Source organism: Pyrgilauda ruficollis, unplaced genomic scaffold, assembly GCF_017590135.1.
Source record: "Pyrgilauda ruficollis isolate IOZ18807 unplaced genomic scaffold, ASM1759013v1 scaffold4, whole genome shotgun sequence".
Classification (NCBI taxonomy): Eukaryota; Metazoa; Chordata; class Aves; order Passeriformes; family Passeridae; genus Pyrgilauda; species Pyrgilauda ruficollis.
The window spans coordinates 6,717,655-6,742,400 of record NW_024525489.1 but is presented as its reverse complement, the minus strand read 5'-3'; the positions used below and the strand labels follow the sequence as shown (position 1 = coordinate 6,742,400).

At 35.8% G+C, this 24,746-nt stretch overlaps 1 protein-coding gene across 4 annotated transcripts in view; it reads right to left on the bottom strand.

The window, feature by feature from the left end:
- Positions 1-24,746, bottom strand: part of PLEKHH2 (pleckstrin homology, MyTH4 and FERM domain containing H2) — a 52,554-nt gene that overhangs the window by 15,943 nt on the left and 11,865 nt on the right. For 3 of the 4 annotated variants that reach the window (XM_041477160.1, XM_041477158.1, XM_041477161.1), the window contains exons 3-17: positions 17,462-17,524; positions 16,280-16,429; positions 15,751-15,834; positions 14,157-14,238; positions 12,447-12,629; positions 10,114-11,102; positions 9,028-9,103; positions 8,477-8,571; positions 7,698-7,842; positions 5,464-5,600; positions 4,273-4,383; positions 3,920-4,006; positions 3,243-3,401; positions 2,889-2,969; positions 519-698 (exon numbers count right to left, since the gene is read on the bottom strand). In XM_041477160.1, coding sequence (XP_041333094.1) covers positions 519-698; positions 2,889-2,969; positions 3,243-3,401; positions 3,920-4,006; positions 4,273-4,383; positions 5,464-5,600; positions 7,698-7,842; positions 8,477-8,571; positions 9,028-9,103; positions 10,114-11,102; positions 12,447-12,629; positions 14,157-14,238; positions 15,751-15,834; positions 16,280-16,429; positions 17,462-17,524 — 2,622 coding nt within the window. The remainder of the gene's footprint in view (positions 1-518; positions 699-2,888; positions 2,970-3,242; positions 3,402-3,919; positions 4,007-4,272; positions 4,384-5,463; positions 5,601-7,697; positions 7,843-8,476; positions 8,572-9,027; positions 9,104-10,113; positions 11,103-12,446; positions 12,630-14,156; positions 14,239-15,750; positions 15,835-16,279; positions 16,430-17,461; positions 17,525-24,746) is intronic. The other variant, XM_041477159.1, reaches the window with a different exon arrangement.

Sequence of the window (24,746 nt, the reverse complement as noted above, 5' to 3'; positions counted from 1 at the left end):
ACATAAATCATTTTTTATCACTGCCAGATCCTGCTAACCTGGGGATAAGTCCAGAAAGCAAAATGAGGTCTACAAGATTTCTTGGTTACAATGAAGCAACAATAATAAAAATGGTTTTAACCCTGCCTCTCGTTGCTGCTTTACTACAGTAGGGCAAGTCTGTGCTATGTTAGTCTTGTCAGTGAAAATGGATATTAGTAAGTACCCTGTAACCTCAGCTACAGTTCTGTCTACAGGTTACTGTATGTGAGCAAAATTCTCATTACAGCATATCAGATATTCTGCACCATCTACTTATGTAGGCAAGCCTGCATATTTTTGTCTATTTTAACAAGGATTACCTACACTAGCATTGATTTGCAGACAAGTTCTAATTGATGTTAATAAAGCAGAACCTTATGATATCAAAATACAAGCCAGGTGACTTGTAGTCCTTCTCCTTCTCAAGAAATATTCATATCACAGCATCATACTCACAGATGTGCTACTGAAGCTCAATAAAAATATCCATTTATTACCTTCTCGTGTTTGGATCCTATAAGAAGATAAGTGGGTCCTTGGTCTTTGGGGTGGATAACAACAGTGTAATGGGTTGATAATAAACTGCGACCACTGGCTTCATAATCTTCATCAGAATCACAGGACCTGTCAACTTCTTCAACCTTTGCCTCAAAAAGCTTGATTTGACCAAGAGGAAACTAAAAGTAAATATGAGAAATGGTGAGAGGGGTAATGTTTGTTTCAGTGCATACTGATTTTGAATTATATATTACTATATTTATTATTATACACAATTTTTTCTTATTCTGCAAATAATAGAAATTAAAACGTGAACTACCATCCATACCCATTGGTATTTACTCATTTTCAGTCCTGCCAAGGAATGTCAGATAAGCCAGATGTTGCAGAGAGCAAAATGAGACTGATATGTGCCAAAGTCTAAAAATGAGGTTTTCAAAAATTCTTTTCCAGATCTGCCTCTATATATAGCTAATGCAATAAATGTATGTTAGGGTGAAAGAAGGCATTCTCCAGAGTTCCCAAACCTGGTTCCAAGCAAAAATTTCCTGTGTCAAGCCTAGAACTTTAATTATGATCTCGTTATTTTAGAGGAGAGGAATGTATTGTTGATGTATTGGTTTGTTCATACTCTAAATTCAAAAGGTAATTTTTTTGTGTGATAGACCTTCTAGTTGGTTTCTTTCTCCAGTGTGAGAGATCACAGAGCTTCAGTGTTGAGGTGGTTATGTAGTTAGCATCATTTAGCAGAAAATATTTTATCTAAAAAAGCCATTCAAGAGGAAATGTTCACAGAAGTAATTATTTCATAGCCCTTATCAATAGGAAGCCTCAACAAACATAAATACAGCATGAAATCTCTTCACAACTGGGTGACAGGACTGAGAGAGCTGACTGGCTGCTCTGCACAAAACTCCCTCCCTTCCCACAGCACCACTGGTAAGGATTAAATAATGATGTGGTGATTTGTATTTTCTGTAGTGCTTCTGAAGCATTCAACTTTTTGAGTAAGATAAGATTCTGAGAATCAAAAGATGTCGTTTCACATGTAAGTAGTCAAGATTGATTTATTCACCAAGTTTAACTAAAACACAATTGGCTGGCTTTTTAGTTTGAATTCCATTTTGAAAGGAGGTCAATTAAATGGACTCCATTATTGCATTAACCACTGCAGATTGTGTAATTTATTTCTGCACAGACACAGTCAGCTACAGAAAACATGATTTTAATTAGCATATTGTTGAACATTAGAAATAAAGTAGTTTTGGAAAACTTTTCATACATATTCTGCTTACAAAAGCTGAATTCTCATTCTGTTCCAAGTTAGCAAACTCGTTTCAATTTTACTTTAAAAGGGCAGCTAAACTTCTTCCAGATGTGAGGGAAATACTCAGAATTCAAAATCCAAGAACTCAAATTCTTAACTAAAGAGCATGCTAAAATGCCAAAATACTCAGTGGTAAAAATACATAAATTTGTATGTCAGATATGTTAAACATAGAGATTTTTCCCTAGGAGAAATTTTATGTTAATTTTAATGTCTCTGTAGTGAGAGCTTGAGATTACACTTAAGCCAGTTGATGCCCAAACCCTGTTTTACATTGTTTTAAAGAGCAATTAATATGTTTTGATGGATGGTTACTGCTATCTTATTCATACAGTTCTAGAAATGGGGTTTCGTTGAGGTTTAAAATGGGTATAAAAGGAAAGGATGACAAAGGGAATAACTGGCTCTACACAAAAGATATGAATTACTGACTCCAGTGTGATTATCTTCTTAAAACAGAAGTACACAAATATGAGAATTTCTACTGATTTTTTTATGATGGCTCAGTGGACAGTTCAAAATCCTGTTTCTGACCTGCCTCCATTAAAAAGATGTTTCTTGGTGAGAAAATACAATGCCTTGGGAGCAAACAGACAGGTGAAAGTCATGTCTAGGAAGTGTCCTGGGTCTTGTAGCACTGTGGATGTACAGTGACATACCAAAGAACAGGATTTGGAAGTCAACTGAGGGACAGAAAGAACATTTAAATTCTTGAAACTTGCAGTCACTGCCCACTGCAAGAGACATAAGAAAAGGTCTGCTTCCAGAACTACATGACAGCTGGGTCTTTTCTGATGCCTGTCAGAAAGGGACACCTGAACTCCAGGCAAACCAGTGTCCCCCTTCAGCTAGGGATAACATGCATAATACGTATCACATCCTGTAGAAAGAGACCAATGGATGTGGTCTGCATTGCTGGCTATTAGACAGAATCTTCCAAGCTGACAATTTCTGTATAATACCAAGGCCAACTGTACCTTAATAAAGCTATAGGTTTCTGTTTAAAGTCTACATTCTCTGAAGAAGCAAGAAAGGAACCTACCTTGTCTTCTTGATTACGGAAATAATACAAAATTTTTCCAACTAGGGTACACCAAACCCTTTTGGAATATCCATGTTTCACCTGTAATTACAGAACATCTGTAATAATCACAGACAGAGAAAATACCGACTATTTTCACCATCTCTGAACTTTGATGATACTGGGAATGCATGTCTTGGTTCAAATTCCTATCCACATTACTGGACATAAGATTTAAACTGTGTAACTCTATTAAGGGCATAAGAATCCGAGCATTAGATGAGATGCTCATCTAAAGCACAGTAAGGTCAGTGTTGACCTAAACAGTGTTGGCCTAAACAACAAAGCAGACTGGGGGAAGAAGTGTTTTCCTACCTTCGTAAGTAATCCTTTCATGGTTGGCTTGATTTCAGACTGTACAAAGAGTGGGCTGGCAGCCTGTATTTTAAGAACATTCTGCAGTACTTTGATCCATTCCTCCAAGATATTGGGGGAATCTGCAGTCAGGTAGTATGTTCGTTTCTCTGTGGTCAGCTGTGAAGTAACAAAGATGTGTTGAGCTTCAGGAATTGACGTATTTGACCTCACAGTGTGGGATTTGTAACATACACCACCCAATGTAGCTTTACAACTTCGGGGAGTTTATCTTCCCTGAAGTACATTTTAGTAATGAAACATTCCATGACCAGACAGAGCAGAGACACTCTTTCTAAATCTTCATCTGGAAAGTTCCAGGATGGCAAGTTGAGAAAACTCACTTCTCTTTTCAGACAAATGAATTCTTTCTACCCCAATGGTTGACCCCATGACTGCTCTCTTTATTTCTATCCCATATGTGATGATCTAACCTTTGTGGCAATACAAACAAGACTCCAGGTAGGCCTTTTTATATTTTATGTCACTGAAACAATTCTTTGGTTTCAAATGAAAGGCACTGATTATTTAATTACAAGTCCACACTTGGACTTCCAGTGCAACAGGGATTGGAACGAGGGGTTGGCTTTGGGGATGGAGGGAATGCTGAAACACCAACAGAGGAGAAAAGCAGGCACCTGAATTGTTTGTTTTCCATCACCCCTTTCAATGTGGCTGGATGCATTAAGCTCAATTTGACCTTGAGGCTTTCGAATAACATCACTCTGGTATGGAAAGAATGGAACAAAGAATATTTTAAATCTACCAACAAACAGCAATAAATTAATATAGGACTAATTTAAACATTAATCTTGATAAATACTCTCTGGTTAGACGTTGTGTACCTTGTACACCTCTTGAGGAAGTGAGTACTGAATCACTCTCTAACAGCTCAGAAACCAGAAGTGCATTTTTTTTTTCCCTTTCTAGCAGCCTTAGATTATCAGTAACCAATCTAATACAAAACAACAGGTAAGTTACATGTACTTACTGGAGATTTGTAATATAGCAATTCACCTCCTTTAAGCACAAACCACCGTCGTTTCCAGGTCTTTACTTTACCACCCATTTTTAACAGATATCCAGATTTTTCCAAAGGTTCCTGGTTGTTTAGAAATTAGATAAAAAGTGGTTAGGTACACATACATACTTCTGTCCCTCAGAAATAGGTATAAATACACACATAGAGATATATTAATGACTTAAAAGCATGCTAAATAATAATTATAGTATTTGATGAAACTTTTAATCCAAGGACAATGTTTTTACAAGCATCAATTAAGAAAAATGTCATGCACATGGGATAACTAATAAATAGCCCTACTTACTGTTATAGTACATGAAGGAGAGAAGTGCCCCAAACTACAGAAAAGAATGAAGAATATGATGTTTTCTGATTTTACTTTCTAGTTGTTTATATTAAAGAAGGAGCAAGATGAATAAAAGATAAATGTATTCTTTTTTCCCAACTCCAGGTCCTATCCTGAAAACCAGATATAAAGCACTGTAATTCTGAGCTCCTCACAGACAAACCTCTAGTGTCTACATCTGTAGAATAGAGTTCACAGTTTTGCTCTGTGAAGAAAGCCTAAAATAATCTTCATCACCAGGTAGTAAATCCACTTGTATGTTAAGACACTAACTACTAACACAAACGATTAAAAGCTCCTGGAGGCTGACCAATACCTCATAATGGTTTGGTTTCTTTGGCCTGTCTTCACATGTTACTCTCCCTAGGATTTCTCTAATGTTTTCCCTGTATGAGGAAAGGATAGAAGCTTATTACTGCACATAGATTTCCACTGATGACTTCAGCTCCTTCTTGGAATGCCCTTCTATTTACCTAGCTATTCAAATAATAATTTTAAACTGTTTTGAGTATTTCATATGCATCTGATAGCAGACCTGGTTCCAAGAAAGGAAATTTTAAGTAATTTGAATTGTATTCTGGAGTTGTCGAGCTATTTTTCCTTCATTATATAGGAAAGCTTAGAATTATCTTCCACTTTCTTTACTAATTACAGTCTTACTTGGCTAATATTGTTGGTATATTTTGCTGTTTGTATTCATAAGGCAGTCTGTGAGTCAGCAAGACTGAATGAAAAGGTTTGGTATCTGTATTTGAACATAAATATACACACAGTACCTCAGGTGCACTTCTTCACAGAACTTCAGTACTCACATTTTTTCCATTATCACTAGATGAGGATGAGGTCTTAGGAAGTTTCTGCTCTGGCTCTGAATAGTCTGTATCTACTGAATATGCATCTGGAGGAATAGCATAATCACTTTCTGAGGTCACAGAAGACAGAGATGCACCTGTGGTAAAAGAAGAAAGAGAGTTCTTTATATATATTTTTTTTATTACATTAGAAACAACTGAGATCAGAATAGCAGAAAAAACATCTGAATAGAATCTGCAGGCAAACATAAGTATCAACATAGATCCATCAGGAACCAAGGATTTTTTAGAGTATCAGCACACTGAAATATTAGCACGGTGCTAATTCTCATTTTATTCATAACTGAAGTCCCTTGCAAATGGAACAACAAAAAAATGTCTTCTGTATATTATCACCTTCTGTTACATTACCACAGCTTCTTTAAGGAGGGAGTTAGTGCCATGAATCATACTCATTGTCTAGGAAAAAAAACCAGGATCTTTAATTAAACTAAGCAACCTTCCCTTCTCTCACTCACTCTAGCATCCGGATTTCTCAGGCAACTGCTTGCGTACTAAGAAGTCATACTCAACATCTGCTTTGTGTTGAAGCTGTAGGTGACTGTGTTTTGCAATCAATATGGATTTGTATACCAAGGTTTTCTAAAAGCTTGATTTTCATATTTCAGGGGGATTTTAGAGTTTATTAGCTTTAATCCTGAAAAAAATGCACCCTGCTTTCAATTCTAGTGGATCAGTAATAAAAATTCAAACTCCTCCCTCATTCATTACAAAAATATTTTCATGCATGTAAACGTCTTCTTTTGTAAGGACTAGTGTTGCACTCTGCAAGGTTAGTTTTTTCCCTATGTTTCACTAATTTCCCAACTCATTTGCCAATTTTATTCTTAAAAAAGGCTTTGGTAAGCCACCAAGACTTTCAGAGTGGGTTCTTCTCTTCTCATCATGGATCTTTCATAACAAATTGCAGCATGCTTTTGGTGAAATGTGTGACTGCCTGGATTTTTGAAGAATGGGATCTCAACAAAGACATGTACATATGTGTTTTGTGATGAAGAAAGGTGACACATGAAACAATGCAAGGACTATTTTATGGGAAGAAAGTACAAACAAAAGGAATGGTTCCATTTTACAGACACAGATATAAAGTGCAGGTGAAGCCAGCTTTTAAATAACCCAATTTAGTGTTGCTGTTGTGTAAGCACGTAACATGAGGTATGTCTGCAGCCATGGCACTAGTTTCTGCTCTGCAGGATGAAGCTGATGGGAAGCAGGATCTGTAGGTCCTTTTCACACTAATGTGGCAAAACTACATCATTGGAAACAGGACTGTACTCCACCTGTGGCTGCCACTGGAAAGCGCCGAGAGGGACCGTCACTCTGCTCCGGGGTCACTAAACGGAGCTCCTGGTAACTGGAATTTTTATATGTATAATTGAGACTACCAAATAATGTTATTTAAAAAAATAAAGCAATATATAATGAGAAATCTTAGCACTTGGCCTCACTGGGATCTTGGACTCCTTCAGTTTACACAGTGAAGAAATACTCACAGAGCAGTAACACTGATAATGTCACCTAATGAGGAAGGATTGTATCTTTCAATATTATGAAGCATATTATTTCCATTTTGGAGATGGAAAACACAATCACCTAGAACTGTGAGATTTGTCTTCCACAAAACACAGGACATTACCAGATTCAAGTGTTCTAACTAAATCTTTGCACAAGACCTTAAGACAATCACTGTAAAAATGAAAGAAGTCTTTTCTTGCATGAGGTGACAGAACCAAATAATTTATTGAGGGAACTTTTCCACCTGATTTCTCATCACATGAAATTCTTTTATAAACTTGAATATATTTGTGTTTTGTTTCTGGTGGTGATTTTTTTTCTATGTAATTTTTATTTTTCTACAGTTAAAAGTCACAGGAAGTCCGTGGCATGACAGAGTATAGATAGAATGGTGCTTCTTGCTTTAAATGTACAAAGACTTTTCCCTCATAACAACAGCCAGCTAAAAGATTAATGCCTTTAAAAGGTATTTATAATAACAGCAATAAAGCCATCTATAACATTCCTTTCTCCTGACTGAGTAATAGATCTGGGCTTTGACAGCCTAGATTTTAGATGTCCATACTATTTAGTGAAGATATCAGTTCCTAAGAAAATCATGTAAACTGCCTGGTTTTCCAGAGTTCTCAGGAGTTACTTGTTCTTATGGTTTCGCCTACCTCGTTTCATAGCCCGAGGACTCCCTGGACCACTTCTGCTTCGAGAATCAGACTCAGAAGTCCTTGAGCTGGACCGAGAGCTGTCTTCTTCCTCAGATCCTGATGACTCATCTAGAAATGGGCTGTTGCTTATTTGAGTTGCTTTCTGCAGAAGGGAACACAACATCCTTTGATACCTTGCATAAAGGGTATCAGTCATTTCCTTCATACTGTGGCAGGGTTCTGCTGGCTTCGTAATACTCAAAGCTGTTCTTGCCTGGGTTGTGAGTTTTGGCACAAAAATATTAACATGAAACTGAATTCCCTCTGCCCTCTGTATACTCAACCACACCCATACTTTAAAACAGAAACCTGAGGTAGCTCAAGGCATGGGTCTTTCCAAATCACAAAAGGCTGCCAGAAGACAAACAATGCTGTGATTACTGACTGCTGGCTGTGTGACTAGAAACAGCTTTGGCACTGACACAAAGACATTTCTACATACACATACTTTTATTTATGACATTGAACACCATGTGGTTCTGCTTAATAATTAACAAGCCTTTGGAAAAAATCAGCAAGGAACCTAAGAAGAATTGACCTAGGCCAGTAACATTTTATAGGCAGTATTTTTTTTTTTACCCAGCTATTTGACATTTCTATTACTTCTGGGGGTCTTTGATCTCTATACATCAACTTGCAACATATTTGGCATGGTAGTATCAAATGTGAAATAGCAAGTTCCTGGATGTGAAACCTAATGGTATTTAAAAATTTTCTTTAAACAGTAATACAGTTACCCCTTTCAAAGTGGTGTAGACAGGAGTCGTCATGTTCTTATATATCAGAGAAGTATATAATCCAGATATGGAGCATGAAGTCAGTGAAACAGCATCTAAAAAAGCAACATATTTTATAAATTGCCCACCTAATTCACCCCCCCCAATTAACAAAATTAAAATTTAACTTTTTGTATTGTATAACTACTATAAAAAGCAAACTAACTCCTGAACTGTTTTGGATGTGAGATTTATAGCTTTTTGAAATTTGCAGTGCTTTTAAAGACATAAATAAAATTGCAGTCACAAACACTAGCCCTTTTAAAATTGGTACCTGGTATAGATTCTTCAAAGTAGTGAAATGCAAAGTAAACTGGAGTTAACAAAATACAAATTCAGCACAAAGTCAAGATGTAAGGTACCACAGACAATAGAAAGATAATCAATGATCTTCTAGGCTTTAAACAGCTGTTAATGAAACCTTTCTAAAAATATTTTAAAGGTCCTTGCTCACAAATCGCCATAAGAAGAGAACTTTTGTCGATGGGACAATGAACAGCCAAACCACTTACTTTTATTAAGAGATTCCATGGTGAAAGCTTCAGACATCCTTAAACCAGATTTGGCTACAGCATAAATTCTACTTTCCTATACAAGCAGAATGGATTTGATAGTAGATAATTAAAACACAACAATTGCTTTTGTTCTGTTTAGCCTTCTAGTCTTTGTGTTAGTGCAACTATGTGATAAAATGGTTCATAAAATGACATTGTCAATAGCAGCTGAAAAATGCATCCTTCTTTTCTGTGCTGTACACCGATAGCTGTAGCCTTTTTTGACATTTTTTATACAAGGTAAGTAACTTATTCTTAAAAATACTATTACCAGGTGCCAAAGAAGCTATAGTAAGAATGTTTTTTAATGGAAGATTGTGTGTTAGGAGAAGAGAAATGCCATTAGAAGACAACTTTTTGACCATTTTGTGTTAAAAGACTACAATAACAAAATGTATAATGCAAAAAGTTCAATAAATATAGAGAAGTTGTTACATAATGTATTATTCCTGAATAATACTTAATATATTTAATAAATTATTAATTAATAAATCTCTGACACTGAAACCACAGAATTAGTGAGCCTTGACACAATTAATTTTGGATTTTGTGTAAGAGATAATAATATTTATTTTAATATCCTGACTGATGGCTTTAAAGTTTTACTTGGAAATATCAATTACTTCTGTAATTTGTAGTTCTCTGCTGTCAACTTAATTGTCTAGCTTGTGAGTGGTACAGTGGTTACAGAAAGGGCATTGACGCCACCATTCTTGGGCTGTGGTAGTGTTCAGATAAATAAATAAATAAGTGCAGTCATAAGCATTATGACTGCATCCTTGGATACATTCAGGTAGACATACATAACTTACATGTCACATGAAAAAAACCTGGGTTTGTCTATAAAATACCATTTTTTTTCAGTGGCAGGAATACTGTGCTGAAATTAAAACTAGGTTCTGAGTTTGCAGTTATGATTAAGGTAATGCCCTGTCTTTTCAATAAACAGAAAGTAATTAAAATAGAGGCAACAAAAATCAAAGAAGAGAGTCATGAAAACAAGTTAGTTTTGCCAGCAGGAAAAATACCTATAAGCACACTTACCCAGGAAGGAAATCGATGTAATGGAGGCGTTGGAGGTTTGTTGCTAGCACCCTTTTTTGTCGTATCACAAAGTTCCTGGGCTTCAGCATTTTGTGCTTCCGTGGTGTCATAGGTAAACACTCCTTCATCACAGCTAATCTCCATTTTCTCTAAAATATCAGTATCTTCTCCATCCACCAGATCTATGTCTGTTTCCTGAGGTCTCCACGGGCGGATCATGCTTATGGCATTTCTATTTCTACCAAACATTCTGTCAGAACTCAGCTGGGGCTGGCTTAGGTGTTTCTTTGCTAACACTGAATTTAGACTGAAGACATTAGGAGTCCGTAACTTTGGATGTGGCAAATTTGAGGGAAAATTTGATGGAGTTGTGCATGGAGAACCTGCAGAAGTTGCTAGAATTGGGTGTTTGGGTGTCAGAGAAGGAGTTAAAATTGGACTTGGGGTATTTGCCTCACTGGATGAGGATGAATAATCAAGCCTCTGTGATTGAAATTTCTTATTCAGTTCATCTGAAGAACTATCTTGGTCTTTCTTTTTCCTTGTGAAGTCAGAGTTGCACTTTCCACCTGGATTGCTCAGGCCTTTTCTTAGGGACCCTTGCTGCCATGAGTATAGCTTCTTTTGCTGAGTCCTCTTAACATCAAAACTCTCTTCTTCAAAGAGAGAACTACTGTCATCAGATGCTGTCAAATACATTTCGCTTCCCACTCTACTGTACCTTGCGTTCTCTTCAGATGTGTGGCTTGAAAGAGTTGATGCACACCTGGATTTCAGTCCTTTATTGTCTCCTCCATCCTCATCTGAGCTCCAGTCACTCCCAGTAGTACATGAGTTCTTTGACATGTCACTGTCTATGTCTTTGGATGAGCAGCTTGTTCTCACATTTTTGTTCTGCTCTGAACCAGAGGAACTTTGTTGCAATGACTTCTGACCTTTATTTGTCTCGTGTACAGGACCAGCAAAGGTAGTTTCCAGGATATCCTTCTCTGGAGGAGAAATATAATGAACATGAGAAAATTACTTTAGCAAACCTGACTGATAAATGGTTTTGTCATCATGTCTGCAAATAGTAAGTAGGTAATAATTTCAAATGCATGAGAACATTTATGTTTTTTAATATTGTAAATAATAAACATTAAGAAAAAGATCATAAATTTTTTAATGTGACTGAATGCAAATTAAGTTTGCAAAAAAACTGTAACAGATGTTACTCAAAGTTGAACTAAAAATGTCAATAAACATAAAGATAAGCAGACTGGAGCCATATTTTAAAGCCATGTATGTGTAAAAACAAACAAACAAACAAAACTAACAAAAAGCCAACTACTTAAGAGGGCATACAAATTTAGCTCCTTTATTAAATCTAAGGAAAGTTAAAGTTTAATAAAGCTTGTCAGAAAGGATTTTCATTAACAAATCAAGTATTCTGAGCATTTCTACAGTGTTTATACACAGAAATTTATTCTGGAAGCTATTATTGTATTCCCAATGGTGAATGCTTAAAATACACAAGAGTGTCTCATGGAAAGTACTTCAGGAAAGACGCTGTGTTAAAAATAGCTTTGTTCCTGCTCTTCGCTTTTACCTGGTTTTACAAGAAAGACCTATAGCTTGCAACATGTTAGTGAGGCCTGCATGTTCCCAGATTAAATTAGATGCAAGAACTAGGGTTTTCTACACAGACACTTGAAAAAGTCTGTGTTAAATACCTGTGTGAAGTTAAAGTGGCCTGAATAACACAAAATATTTTAATTTCACCCACATTAAAGTAATGGAGTCCCCAAAATTATCTGTTTCCATCTAGGCAAGCCTAAAGTTCTATGTCTTACCCTTTCTCTTGAAAAGATCACTCTTACTTCAATTCCCTCCTCTGTAAAAATAGAAGTAATAATACATAGCCACCTTCATAGTGAACTTGCTGTACTATAAATGCACAAAATATTCATAGGATCTCTTTCAGTTTCTGATTTTCAAAAGACCTCAGCTTGCCATTTTGGATAGCATGATTAACTGTGGAAAAATACTGAAATCATAAACAGTACAAGGGATTTGAGCGAAGGACCAGAGCAATAACAAAGGTCACAACCATGTCTTTACTTCACAGCCAAAGCACCCAGGAGCCTCTGCATGCTGCCAGATAATGTATTAGTGATATTACAGAGACTCTAGTGCTCAACAGGATGATTTCTTCCTAGTAATAGAAGAGTAGCAATGAAGATGGAGACAGTACTGATGTGCAATTTGAAAACAGCTGGTTTGGATGACAGAGTTGTTGATTTTAGTTTCCCACTTGTGTCAGAATAAAAATGGCAGTGTTGATGACAAGGTACCTGGCATGTTTTTGCCTTCAGGGTAGTCTGACTCTTTAGATGAAGCCTTGCTTATTTCTTCAAGCTTAGGAGATGGTTGAGGACTTCTTGCTCTATTTGAAAAGCATCCAAAAGTCAAACTGCTTAGTCGCTGACATTCTCCAGGTTTTTGTGTTGAAGTAACAGATTTCTTACCAGTAGCTTCTGAAGAATAGTAATTCAGAAATCTTGTGTTAATGAGATACAACAAGCTATGCAACTCTTTACTCTATAGTGCAAAGTTTGGAGGTTTTTTAAGGTAACTAAAAATCAGGAAAAAAAAGATAATAAAAATGTATTATAGGAAAAAAGGGCTACCTGACATCTCTCCATATCAGGAGAAACCCAGAGCAATGTTTCTAATTCTTAAAAATTGATATAACAATAGAAAGAAAAAATCTTTTAACAATTTCACAGGAAATACAGAAGAGTAAGAAGGTTACCAGATTTAGAAGGTCGGTATGGAGGAGGACTTAAGAGAAAGTGAAAGCAGAAATTGATGAACTGCCTTGAACATGAAATCTGTTCATCTCTGTTCATAAAAATCCCTGTGGTGGATCCAGGAGCAAAAGGCCCTTACCCTACCTGCAAAACTGCTTAAAACAGTACCACGTGCTCATAATTTATAGCCTGTCACCAGCATGGACACTGCAAATGGTAATAAAGTTCTTAGTATTTTTGAGCATATCAGTAACTGTGTGTTGGAAACTACAGGGTCTCAAAAAGCCTTTAAATAGATCTCTCAGAAGAGAATGACTAAAAGTGCATGGAATTGCTACTTATCAAAGGATAGCAAAGAAGCAAAACTATCCAGTTTCTTCATTAACAGAAGAGTGAATTTTAGTTTAAAAACTTTGTATTGTGTATGAATTTGTAATTTTTTTGTATTTTCATGTATTATGTGTGTACACACACACACTCCTCTACACACAATTTCTAAATATCTGTGTATTTACATGTATATGTAAGATACATTATAAAGAAATGAGAGCTAGGTAGCAAATTAATAAAATTTTCATATGATAGTAAATTGTCAGATCAACCAAGTGTGGAGAGGATGATGGGAACCTTCAGACACACACGTTGGTGAACAGGCAACATGGTGGTGAATAAAATTCAACTTTGATCAATGTGAAGTAATGCTTCTTAGACGGGTTATTCCTCTCTTTTCTATTTACACTTCATGAGCTTTAAATTTATTATACCCATTTGGAGAGGAACCTGGTGATACACGGTCTGAATTAGGATTTTGGATCACTGTAGTCAAAGGTAATAACTAAAAATATCTGATTGGAGTTCTGATTCCCAGCTGACCATTTTCTAGAAAAAGCAAATCCAGACTGACATTCATGTGTTCTTTAACAGTTTTATGGCCACCTGTGCTGTAAAGATGTGAAAGCAAAGATCTGTCCTAAATCCAGTAAAATCTTGCTACTTGCAGAACCTAAGTAACAGTAGTATCCATTCACCTCACTAATACCAGTTGTGCCTTGTCTGTGTGTCTTTTCAGCATAAAACCAAATGATTCCTTCCTAACACCTTCATGTACAGTCACTCTGATGTCAAGTTCATATTCTCTGAAATCTTTGTGATTTCACAGAATATTTTCAATCATGTAGATGAACACATTAATAGAGAATAGAAAGAAATATGCCATATAGAGAGAAGTTTTCAGAAGATTTGTACATTTACCTTGCAGTTTAGATTGTACTGTTTTCATCTCTTTGGTTTGCTTTTGGTTGATCAAGCGAAGGTTCTGATTTTCCACCTCTAACTAAAAGCATATAAATGTAATCTCATCCATTGGTGAAACAAATCTTAAAGTCATTACATCTTTCATCTTTTCTCTGAATTTCTGCTTATCTAAGGATAGAGCTAGTTCAAATAATAATCTCCTCTCTGCTACTCTAAATACCAGTCTAGGCATCTCTTTACTCAGAACAACTAAATTCCCTGCAATGACTATTTACTAAATTCTGCCAAAATCATTCCCCCAACCAAGCAAACCCGTGACTGCTTTAAAAATCCTTAATAAATAAGAGAAAAAGAAAACTGCATTGGCATTTTCAATAAAAGCAGAAGGCTAGAATTACAAACTCCTGTGCCACTTGGCAAAACCAAGAATGAGCAGAGGAAACAGAGGGAATGCTGGTCCTAATGCCTCCTTACTGTCCCGCAGCAAAAATAATAAAAAAACCAAACATGTGCCAACAAACTTTATACCAAACAAAAGTCTTTGTACAGGAAATAAAAAAAACAAGAAGCCATTGCTGTAGCCTACCACAGGGAGGTAAAAGATGCTGGTTCAAACTCCTGCTCCAGATCAGGCAAACAGATTTGAATCTGAGTGGCCCTTGTCACACAGAAGGGAGCCAGCAGTTCCACTTCCCACTGAGTGACACTTAGTCACATCTGTGAAACTAGCTTGATATTTTTCCGTAAAGAGTAAGTAAATACTTTGAGTCATACTTGATTTTGTCCAAACTTTTTCATGGTAATTTTAGCTAAATTTAATGGCATTTTTATTAAATTATTTCTAAATTATTTACTTTAGCCCTCACAGATGAAAAGTAAATATTTTATGTAAGAACCTTCTAGTTTCTTACTTCAAAAACAATAACTTAATTGTTTTTCAACTCGAGTATAACTTCCAGTTAACTACAAGAGAGTAAGATTTTAACTTTTACAGGCAACTTTAAATTCTACACCCAGGGAGGAGAAAGCACAGCTGCACCCCAAAGCTGGCAGCTTTAGGCAGGGCAGAGACATGGTTATCTTACCACAGCAGAGAAAAAAGGGAGACAACTGGTCTCTTGAAACTAGAGCTGGTGTCCCTGAAATTATTTGTGACTAAGAGTAGTGTGGGCATTGTGAAATAAAAAATGATCAAGGCCTTTTTTCTGCCAGGCCCCAGCAGGCTTGGTCGGCTTTCTGAGGATTATTCACACTTTAGGCATCTGCTTGAATAAGCTCAGTTTGCCAGCTAAACTCTCTCAACTAGTGGAGAAGTTGACCTTTCAGAGAGCAGAGCTGGGTCCTTTCTTCAGAAAGCGGACCCAGATCATCCTGGCTGACCAAGTCAGACATCAGAATTTAGGTGACATGGACACACTGCTCTCTGTGCCGTTGTTTTCAATTTTCCTCTTTCCAGCAAATAACTATAAAATCAATGAAACTGGGAAGCACTTTTTACTATGGCACGCAGGCCTTTAACAGCCAAAAGGTCTAAGGGATATCCAGTCACACCATTATATTTCCTGTGTAAGTATTGTAGCAAGAGTTATACCTCATGAAGCTTGACTGTCACCCATTCTTTTATTTTAGCTGCTTTTTCTTCTATGATTTTTGCTTCTTGCAGTCTTATTTGCTTCTGGAAAAAATTGACATAAGCATATTTTTCACTGAGTAATATAATCTGCCTGAGTAGTATCTTCAGACACAAATCCTAAGATTGCTTGAAGTAATTCAGGCTCCTGGGTAATACATGGTAATTTTTAAAAAATTAGGAATAGGGTGTTCACAGTGGCTATTTCTCTTCCCTCTAGTAAGAATGAAAGCTCTTCAGGGGGAACAGTGAAAAGGAATATCATCTTTCCCCTCTTAAAGGTCTCATGTTCTTTCAGTGGAAGAGAGAGCTTAATTTGAAAAGGAATAAACATTATTCAAATTATATACTTCCAATGGGAACCTCTTTAATCAAACAACAGAAATAATGCTAAACTTTTCTGTCCTCCATTGATCTAAATTTTTATTTTCCTTTTGTATAATTAAAAAGAGAATTGATGTTTCTCTTTTGTAACACCATTATTCCTAACCTGTTCTTCAAGTTGTTGTTCCAATTTTTGTATTATATCATTTTTATCTTGTATCAGGATCTCCAGATCTTGACATCTCTTATACAACCTGGTTTCTGATTCACTTGTTTGAACGTTTGCTGCTTTTAATTTCTCTTCCATGATCTGCACCTATTTGGAAAGTCAAATATAAAATTTTAAGGAACATAACACTCCAAGTCAAAGGTAATAATTTAATCACAAAATAAACTTAAAATTGCCTCCACGCTTAAGATTCAAGACAACCCTTCAAAGTTTTGAAGCCTATTTGAGAAGAAACCCCACAGTTCATTATATCTTCCTATTCAATTAATACCAACAGGACTGGCAAAACACTGGAAGTTCTTACACATGTTTTGTTACTATCTGTGAGAGGCTTCTAGTTTTGTAACACACAAGCTTTTAGAAACACCAGTGTGGGAAGAATGCAATTTATCTACAGGGAGCTGTAAACAATGTTTTAATAAATAAACAATTGCACACTGTAAAAAACCCCAGCAAATTATTGGTAGCATTCTAAATAATTGCTTAAAAATACTTGGCTTGCAGTCAGGAATGTTTTCTAACTCCAAATTAGTACATGAACATTTTAGTCTTGTAATTTTCAGTTTCTATCTGTCTCACAGTAAGATATGAGGAATGTTTCAGGGACACCAGAGGTATGTTCATAAAATGTCTACAGTAACTTAAGTCTGCCATTTGGAATCAAAAGGCAACTTCAGTTAAATATTTAGCCACGATCTCATTCTTTAAATGATGTAACTTCTACAAGAGGAACAAACAACACAGAACAGTTCTATTTAGAGGTTGTATTGCATAGCCTGATTTTATTTTCTTACAGATCTTCTAAAACAGATCATTGTTTCCTCTCCCTTTTGGTTCCACATGCATCATATATCAAAGATTCATGACGCACCAATGAGGAAGCACATTCCACGTATCTACTTTTGATTTATGATGTTAGCTTTGACTTTATTGAAATGAACTGAATAGTGAGCAAAGAAAGGTGTTAGAACTCTCTATTAAGACAAATCAATAGACTCTAAAAGAAACTGTCTTCTTCTCCATTTTTAGAAGTACTTAAAAACCAAGCAATTTTTTGAATGTCACCTCATCGAAGTACCACATGCACACAGCTAGTGGAGATATTTATTCCATTTATACCTGCTGAAATGCTCTCTCTGCTTGACGATCAGCATCTATAACTTGCTTCTCAAGCTGCTGCATCTGCAGATGTACAAAAACATACAGTTATATGGCCGTGCCTTCTGCCTCTCATCAGAAAAATATATTTTCATGGTCTGTTTTGAAAAAGGAAAGGACACCTGCTGGGCAGGAGCATAAAAATAAAATGATAAACTGTGTGTGTCAGCCTGGGAAAAGAATTCATCATTTGTGACTGTATTAAAGCATCGTAGACACTCTTCAACAGAAAAAAATATATACACCTTTTTTCATAATTAATTCTCTGGCTGCCATATGACACACGGCTTTTGCTCCCCTGCTACCAAGAGTAGAAATTCCTCTGACAATAGTCCTGAAACTTTCCTCATGTCCTCCCGAAAGAGATTTGCTCCCCTGCTACCAAGAGTAGAAATTCCTCTGACAATAGTTCCTCATGTCCTCCCGAAAGAGGCAAGAGTAGAGGGAACTTGGCTGCTAATCCTTCTGATGTTGGCAAATTTAGTGTTTTGGACAAATATACTACAAGGACTGTCCCAGACTCTCCACTGTTGCATGAAAGAAGGCAGGATGTGGCAGAAGGGACATGGTGGCTTCAGGTGTTCCACGACAGCAGTGGATGAAGACAGAGACCAGTGTCCATGGAGAAGTGCAAGTCACCTCTGAGACGGGAAGACCCTGATCTCTTACTTTATAGCGATGCCTAATGAATCATGGGCTCAATCTTTGCCCAGGACCTTAGAAAACCTCTGCATTTCACAGGATTTATTTTGAAGGCTTTTCCAACAATACAGAAGAGGCCAGAAAGATATACTTTGTTTACATTTTGTTAAGAGCCCTCTAGTCTGATTTTGCTGACTTTTTTTGTAAAGTAAGCCCTGGTTTGAAGTAACACTTGAAAGTTCATAAGGTATTCCATGACTTAAGGACTTAGTGGTTCTCAGGAAACATCTAGGTAAGACCTCAGTTCATCTGAAGAGAATGAAACATCACATAATTAATATTGCCATACTCAGTATTCAGCTTGAAAATTGTTCTAAGAAAAGCATATGATGCAAATAATGCAAATGGAACGCATTTATTCCTTCTTCAGTTTACTGCATGATTTTAAAATAATCAGTTTCATCCTGTCTTGTTTCTACTCAATTTCTGTCATATTTCAGTTTATTTTTCACTCTCCATCTCTTTTTTTCTCTTCCCACTTATGCTGCTAATCACTTGAAACTTTAGCACCATATCCATACAAGGACAGAGTCATCGTTTTCTATCAATCAATAACTGAAAATGGAGAAAATGAGTTTTCACTAACAGAAAAAAAAAAGCAACTATGACTTACCTTCTAGTACTTTCTCATACAATACAAAACCCCAAAGTCTACATTATAATAATACCACAACACACCACTGATACAAGAGCAACAAACATTTCACAATCCACATGATTATGGTCAGGTCCCCAGTGAGCTGTTTTGCAAGAACACTTCTAAGGATATGATCTTTCCAGTCATTCATTTGCCAGATGGACAGGGAGATAAGCCTTCTTTGTTCCTCTCTGGTCACATATTTAATTTCATATTTAAATAACCTCATGTTAAGATTTTAACTTAACCTCATGTTAAGATTTTAACTTTGAGTTTCATTTTTGGAATTTTGACTTCTAAGGTTGCTTTCCATCTGTCTTTTTAGTTTCACATTCAAGCAGAAGTTTGGTTTGCAAGCCTCACTTTAATATAATTTTTCAGACATTTATTTTTTAGTGAGTTGGGATTCAGAAATTGAGGTTATTTATAAATATATGGTCAGCTAACATTTCCCTGGAGTAAAGGCATTGTGCTAAATATAGTGGAAGTGCAGGTACTAATAATGAACTAATACTTTATAATGTTCTGACTCAATATTATGACAGAAAACTATTAACATTCTGACAGAAATTATAATATTATAACAGAAAACTTCAGATATTTGTATTGTGAAATTCACTGATGAGTAGCAAGGTGTTCATCAACTTTCACAGGCAATTTGGAAATGCATGGGCAGCAACTGGCAATTTATGTTCCATAAGTTAAGGTCATTTAATCTGTAAGGCACTATCAGAAATGTGACATATTTAGTAAGTGGAATTAAAACCTGAAAATGTTGTGTGCCAAGTTCACCCAGCTTCCACTGCAGCGCAACCAGCTCCAACTTGACTTAAACCTGCAAACAGCAGGTCTCTCCAGCAGCATCTCCTGATCACTGAGTGTACTGCTGTCCTGCACAACCATTGGAGTCCTGGAGAATCCAGTGCACTAAAGGCCCACGTCCCTTCCACGGCAGTGCACTGACACTGCACAGTGCACCTCTTGTCAGGAATTGTCAGGAATACACAGTGTTGCACAGGACCAGGAACAGAATAATACTCCCATGTAGACTACTGGGACAAAGAATGTGATTGGAATAAAGCTGTTGCTAAGATGAACGTAAAGCCAGGAGCCAAAAAAGCTGAGAGAATACTACCAAGTGAAAGATCATTCCAAGTTTATAAGGGGAAGAACAAAGTCTATTTTTGCCTCTTCAATAGTATTGAAGAGGCAAATATTGAAGGTTTCAAGAAGGTGTGCTAAGAATCCTTGTGTGGTCTCATAATATGATATGCCAATCAGCTTCCTGGCAACAACTAAATGTGAGATTTTATTTGCAAAATTTCTAAAGGGTCTTCTAAAAGGTTTCTTTTAGGAGACTCCTGTTAAAAAAAAAGCAATCTATATTATTCAGCAGTGATCAAATATCATGGTTACCAAACATGAGCACATCTGTAAAATTAAATTTGCCAGCATTTCAAAAGTTTTGGTGCTACATAATAATTACTAAGTGAGTCCTGATTTTCCCATTATTTAGAGTTTATATAGGTTTGTTTTGCAGGGTCTACTGCAACAATAATGAAACTTTAAAAAGATTTTGCCTTTTGCATAAATAATCACCAAATGATCTTTCCTGAAAAGTTACATTTACATCTATACTCTGCTTTGCTTGTTTATAAGCCTGTGAGGTTAAACAGAAGAAATGACTACCATAGAATACTCTGAAGGCTATCAAACTTGCTGGGCAAAAGATTGGAACAATTTCTAAAGTAAGAATTTTTCTTCACAAACAAAACCTAACCTTAAACTTTCTTCTTAAGTGAGTGACAAATTTCTCAACAGTGATCACAGCATTACTGAGAGAAGGTGGAAATATGAGGCTGGTCGCATAGCTAATGGTTTAAATCAAGTCATGCTTTGAACTTATCAAGAATAAAATGCAGTGCTAAATCCTCTGTACCCAAAGACTATGAAGGCTATTTCAGACCATGCATTGACAGCTTAAGATACTCAAATAAAAATTAAAAAAAAAAAAAAAACAACAACAAAAAAAAAACCCTTAACCTGAGGATGGATGTGGCAGATAACAGCAGCCATATCCACGATTAGAGGCAAATGTCAGATGCAGAAGGACTCTCACCTGTGGCAGCATCCTGAATACTAACAACCAACTCTGACTTTATAAAGAATTCCATTTGAAAAAAAGAAAGACCTCTATCCCACCAACTTCTTTCTGTATACATCTCAGCAAATTGCCAGCATCACTGGATCAAAATGTTTTGTATCAGCTGTTAGGTGAGACATTGCTCGAATGAACGACAGTCTGTAAAGGATCAGCTGACACAAAGTTGGCTTCCCAGGAGAAACACGGAGGGCCATCATGTTATTGATAACATTTGGCATGTGAAATATGTTTAAGCGTAATTTTCTATCATGGCCTAAATTACATAACTTGAAATAATGCCCCAGTTCTTCAAGTACACTTCTTGTAATTAATTGTTCTTGTCACCCACATTGGATTGGTGCAAATTCAGTAAGAATTCAGAGATGTCCTGTCATAATCTATGCTGGGTTTTATTTTACAGTCTTAAATATATAAAAAATAGATGCATATTGACTAAAGAACACAGGTATGGAAGAACAGCTGCTACTTTAACCTGCACTTTCACCTTCTGTCTTTAAGTGAAAAATCCTCTTACAATTTCCAGAAAACAGATTACTGCATGCTGCATCAATTACTGAATTATAGAAAACAGTTGCTATTGTTAGAAACAGATATAATTTTAAACTTAGTAAGGAAATAACTACTCTACATCTGACACTCATCAAATTGAGCTATTTTTGTTCAAACAATGAGCAGAGAAAGGCCACATGTGAATAAATAGTGAATGCTTTGAAGAAACATGGCAGCAATAAAAACAGAGGTGTACTGCCTTGGAGGTCTGGACATTGAAGTACAACACACAGTCACTGGGAATTTTGTACAATGCAAAGGCAAATCATAAAGTGATTCCTTTTCAAGGGAAGTTTCTTGTCTGTATTCAGAAATGTTGAACATATATATTTTTGTGCAAGTGAAGAAATTTTCATTTGACTAAAGCACATATTACATGAAATTAGTAAAAGGTATAAACTCAAAGTCATCACTCACAAATTTCAAAAATATGCCTTTTGTATGCATATATGTGTATATATGCTTTCATTTCTGTACATATATATAGTATCATTATTCCTGTAGTATGTATTAGTGAGGAATTATGGCATTAAAATGATAACTTTCCTGTTACTTGAAATAGCTTTTAAACAATTTTAAAATGAACATTTTATTTTAAAAATGAAAATTGTTGTAATTGGTTTCTTTTTGAAATCTGAAAAATGTTTGTTGTGTATAGGAACAAACTCCTATTTTTCACCCAAGTAAATATTCAACATAATTTATCCCATTCATGTTTGAAATTCACATTATAATCAGTGCATAATATAGTGTCTCCTAGTTTTTACTATTATAAACAATACAGTTGTATCACATAGACTTTTTGAAATATATATAGGAAAAAGTGCAACCAATTATGAACAAAAAGAAAAGCATCACTTCTCAGTATGCCTTTCCAAATATGTTGATAATAGGTCAAAGTTTTTAAAAAGGAAAAATGAGTTAAAACCTAATGTTTCTGAACAGTTTGTCTGTTGATGAAATGCAAAACTTTCAGTGATTTGAGAATATGTTTAGAGTCAGTTTTCCTTGCACTTCAGTTTTTCAAATCTTCATCATCTGAAATAAAACCATCTGAGGCTGAAAAATAATCTTCCCCATTAAAAAAAAAAAAAAAAAAAGGCAGTAAATCTGCCCATTTTTAGTTACAGTGAACTACCAGTCCTCATACCACATAGGACTTACCAAAAAGCAGAGACATGGATTTATCGTTGCTTCTATAAATAAAGAAATAGGAGAAGCAATTGAGGGATAAACACACCTACAAATGTCTTTCAAAGGTGCCAGTAGATATAAACAGGTGATGAATACACAGAGGTTGCCAACTAGCAGACACTCATTTTACACATTGAGTAAAAAAGATTTTTGAAGTGCTTTCTGATAGAAGCTATGAAGACAAAAGATATGGGGGGGGGAGGTGGTTTGTGTGTGTGTGTGGTACTTGTTAAGTTTATAAATGGTTTGAAGAGTATGCCCGGCAGCTACTACATCTGACCAAGATTTACCCTTTTTATTCTATATTCCTATGTTTAGACCAAATATTTCAACAAATCTCTGCATTTCCAGATGAAAAGTTAGTACTTCTTAAAAGCAAGTAATCTGCTTCTCAACAGCTTTGATGACAACCAGTTTTCATGTTTTACAACATGCTTGTAAAACATATCATATAAAGCCAATAATATAAAGCGCAATCATATAAAGTCTTGCACATATTTTTTAGTTAAAAGCAATGGTAAGACTGTTCTAGAAGCATGACTTACTGCTTTTAGAAAAAGCTCTCTCTTCTAGTGGTTTAACTTAGGAAAATACAGTAATATTCCTCCTAGTTCTGTAACTCATTCATTAAAACCCTGACTAGGTATGCTCCATCCATCTTTTCCAACATTATTCTTTCTGCCTTGATATTTCTCTTCAATGTATTATGTATTCTCTATAAGGGCAATGGTAGATCTTTAAAAGCTACAACAAACTTTAAATATGACCTAATTAAGCCATATAGACAAAACACCTAAAGAAAAGAAATGTAAAATACATATACTAATATTTCATAGGAAAAATAAACAAGAAGATAATTTGTAAAGAAGGAATGAGCACATGCCTTGGGGAAGAAATACTTTGTTCTTTATTGACTGTTTTTTTAAACCCAAAGGGAATACAATAATTAGAGAGACTTATCTTTAATTGAAAAGCTTTGCATTTAACTTATTAGTAGAAATCAATTTTGTTATATAGTCTAGGAAATTATACTTCAGACCCACCCACATTTATCAAATTAAATATGCCTTCTGTAAAAAACTTATTTTGACACAATAGCTTTTCCCTAGAACAATATGAAGCCTATAAAAGTATTACTCAGTTTTTTAGTCCTCTAAATGAAGAATTACTTCCTGAACCTAATCTTTTTTGTCGCAGATCTCCCCAAAAAGGCTAATGCTAAAGTCTAAGTCTCAATGGGGCTCAAATGTTCCTTAGGCTACTTACAGACTAAGCATATATTGTATATGAAATTTTATGGTTTTTATTATTTCCTACATGAAAAAAAAAAATAGATAAAGAATTAGTCACCTGGATTAAATTCAGAAAACTACAGCCTTGTATTTCCTTTAGATCTCACCTGAATGCTCGCCTAGGTTGACACCTGAATGCTCACCTAGTAGTCACCTCTGACTACTGCAACAACAGTAGGCTCACAACCTGCCACTTTTTAGTGCTCGCCCATGGTTTTTCTTCTCCCATCTTCTTCATTTTTAATACCAGTTAACACGTAAGAGGCTACAATTCTTCTCATGAACAAAGCACTGTCAACCATTCATCTGCAAATTTGCCATCTAACCAATTCCTTTTTATTTTGTCACACAAATATAGGAAGTGTAAAAACAATTTGATTCTTTGATGTCAAAGTTGCATCTATGTGTGCACACACCACAAATAGACACATACCCACTTCTGCAGATGATCAGCAGTTCTACAATCTGCATGTGCAGAACTGCAATCCTGTTCACTTCAACTGCAGCAACTTCTGGCACTGCTCTCCTAGGTAGGCAAAAGTCACTTCTTAATTGCAAGCCTCTCTTACTTCTCCTTTTTAGCAATTCAGCTCATTCCTATGAACTGTGCTTAGCACAAAAGCTTTCCTTAGAACAAAATGAAACCTCCAAAAATTATCAGTCTCTATTTGCTCAGTTTCCAAAATGAAAAAAACCAGGCTCAAAATT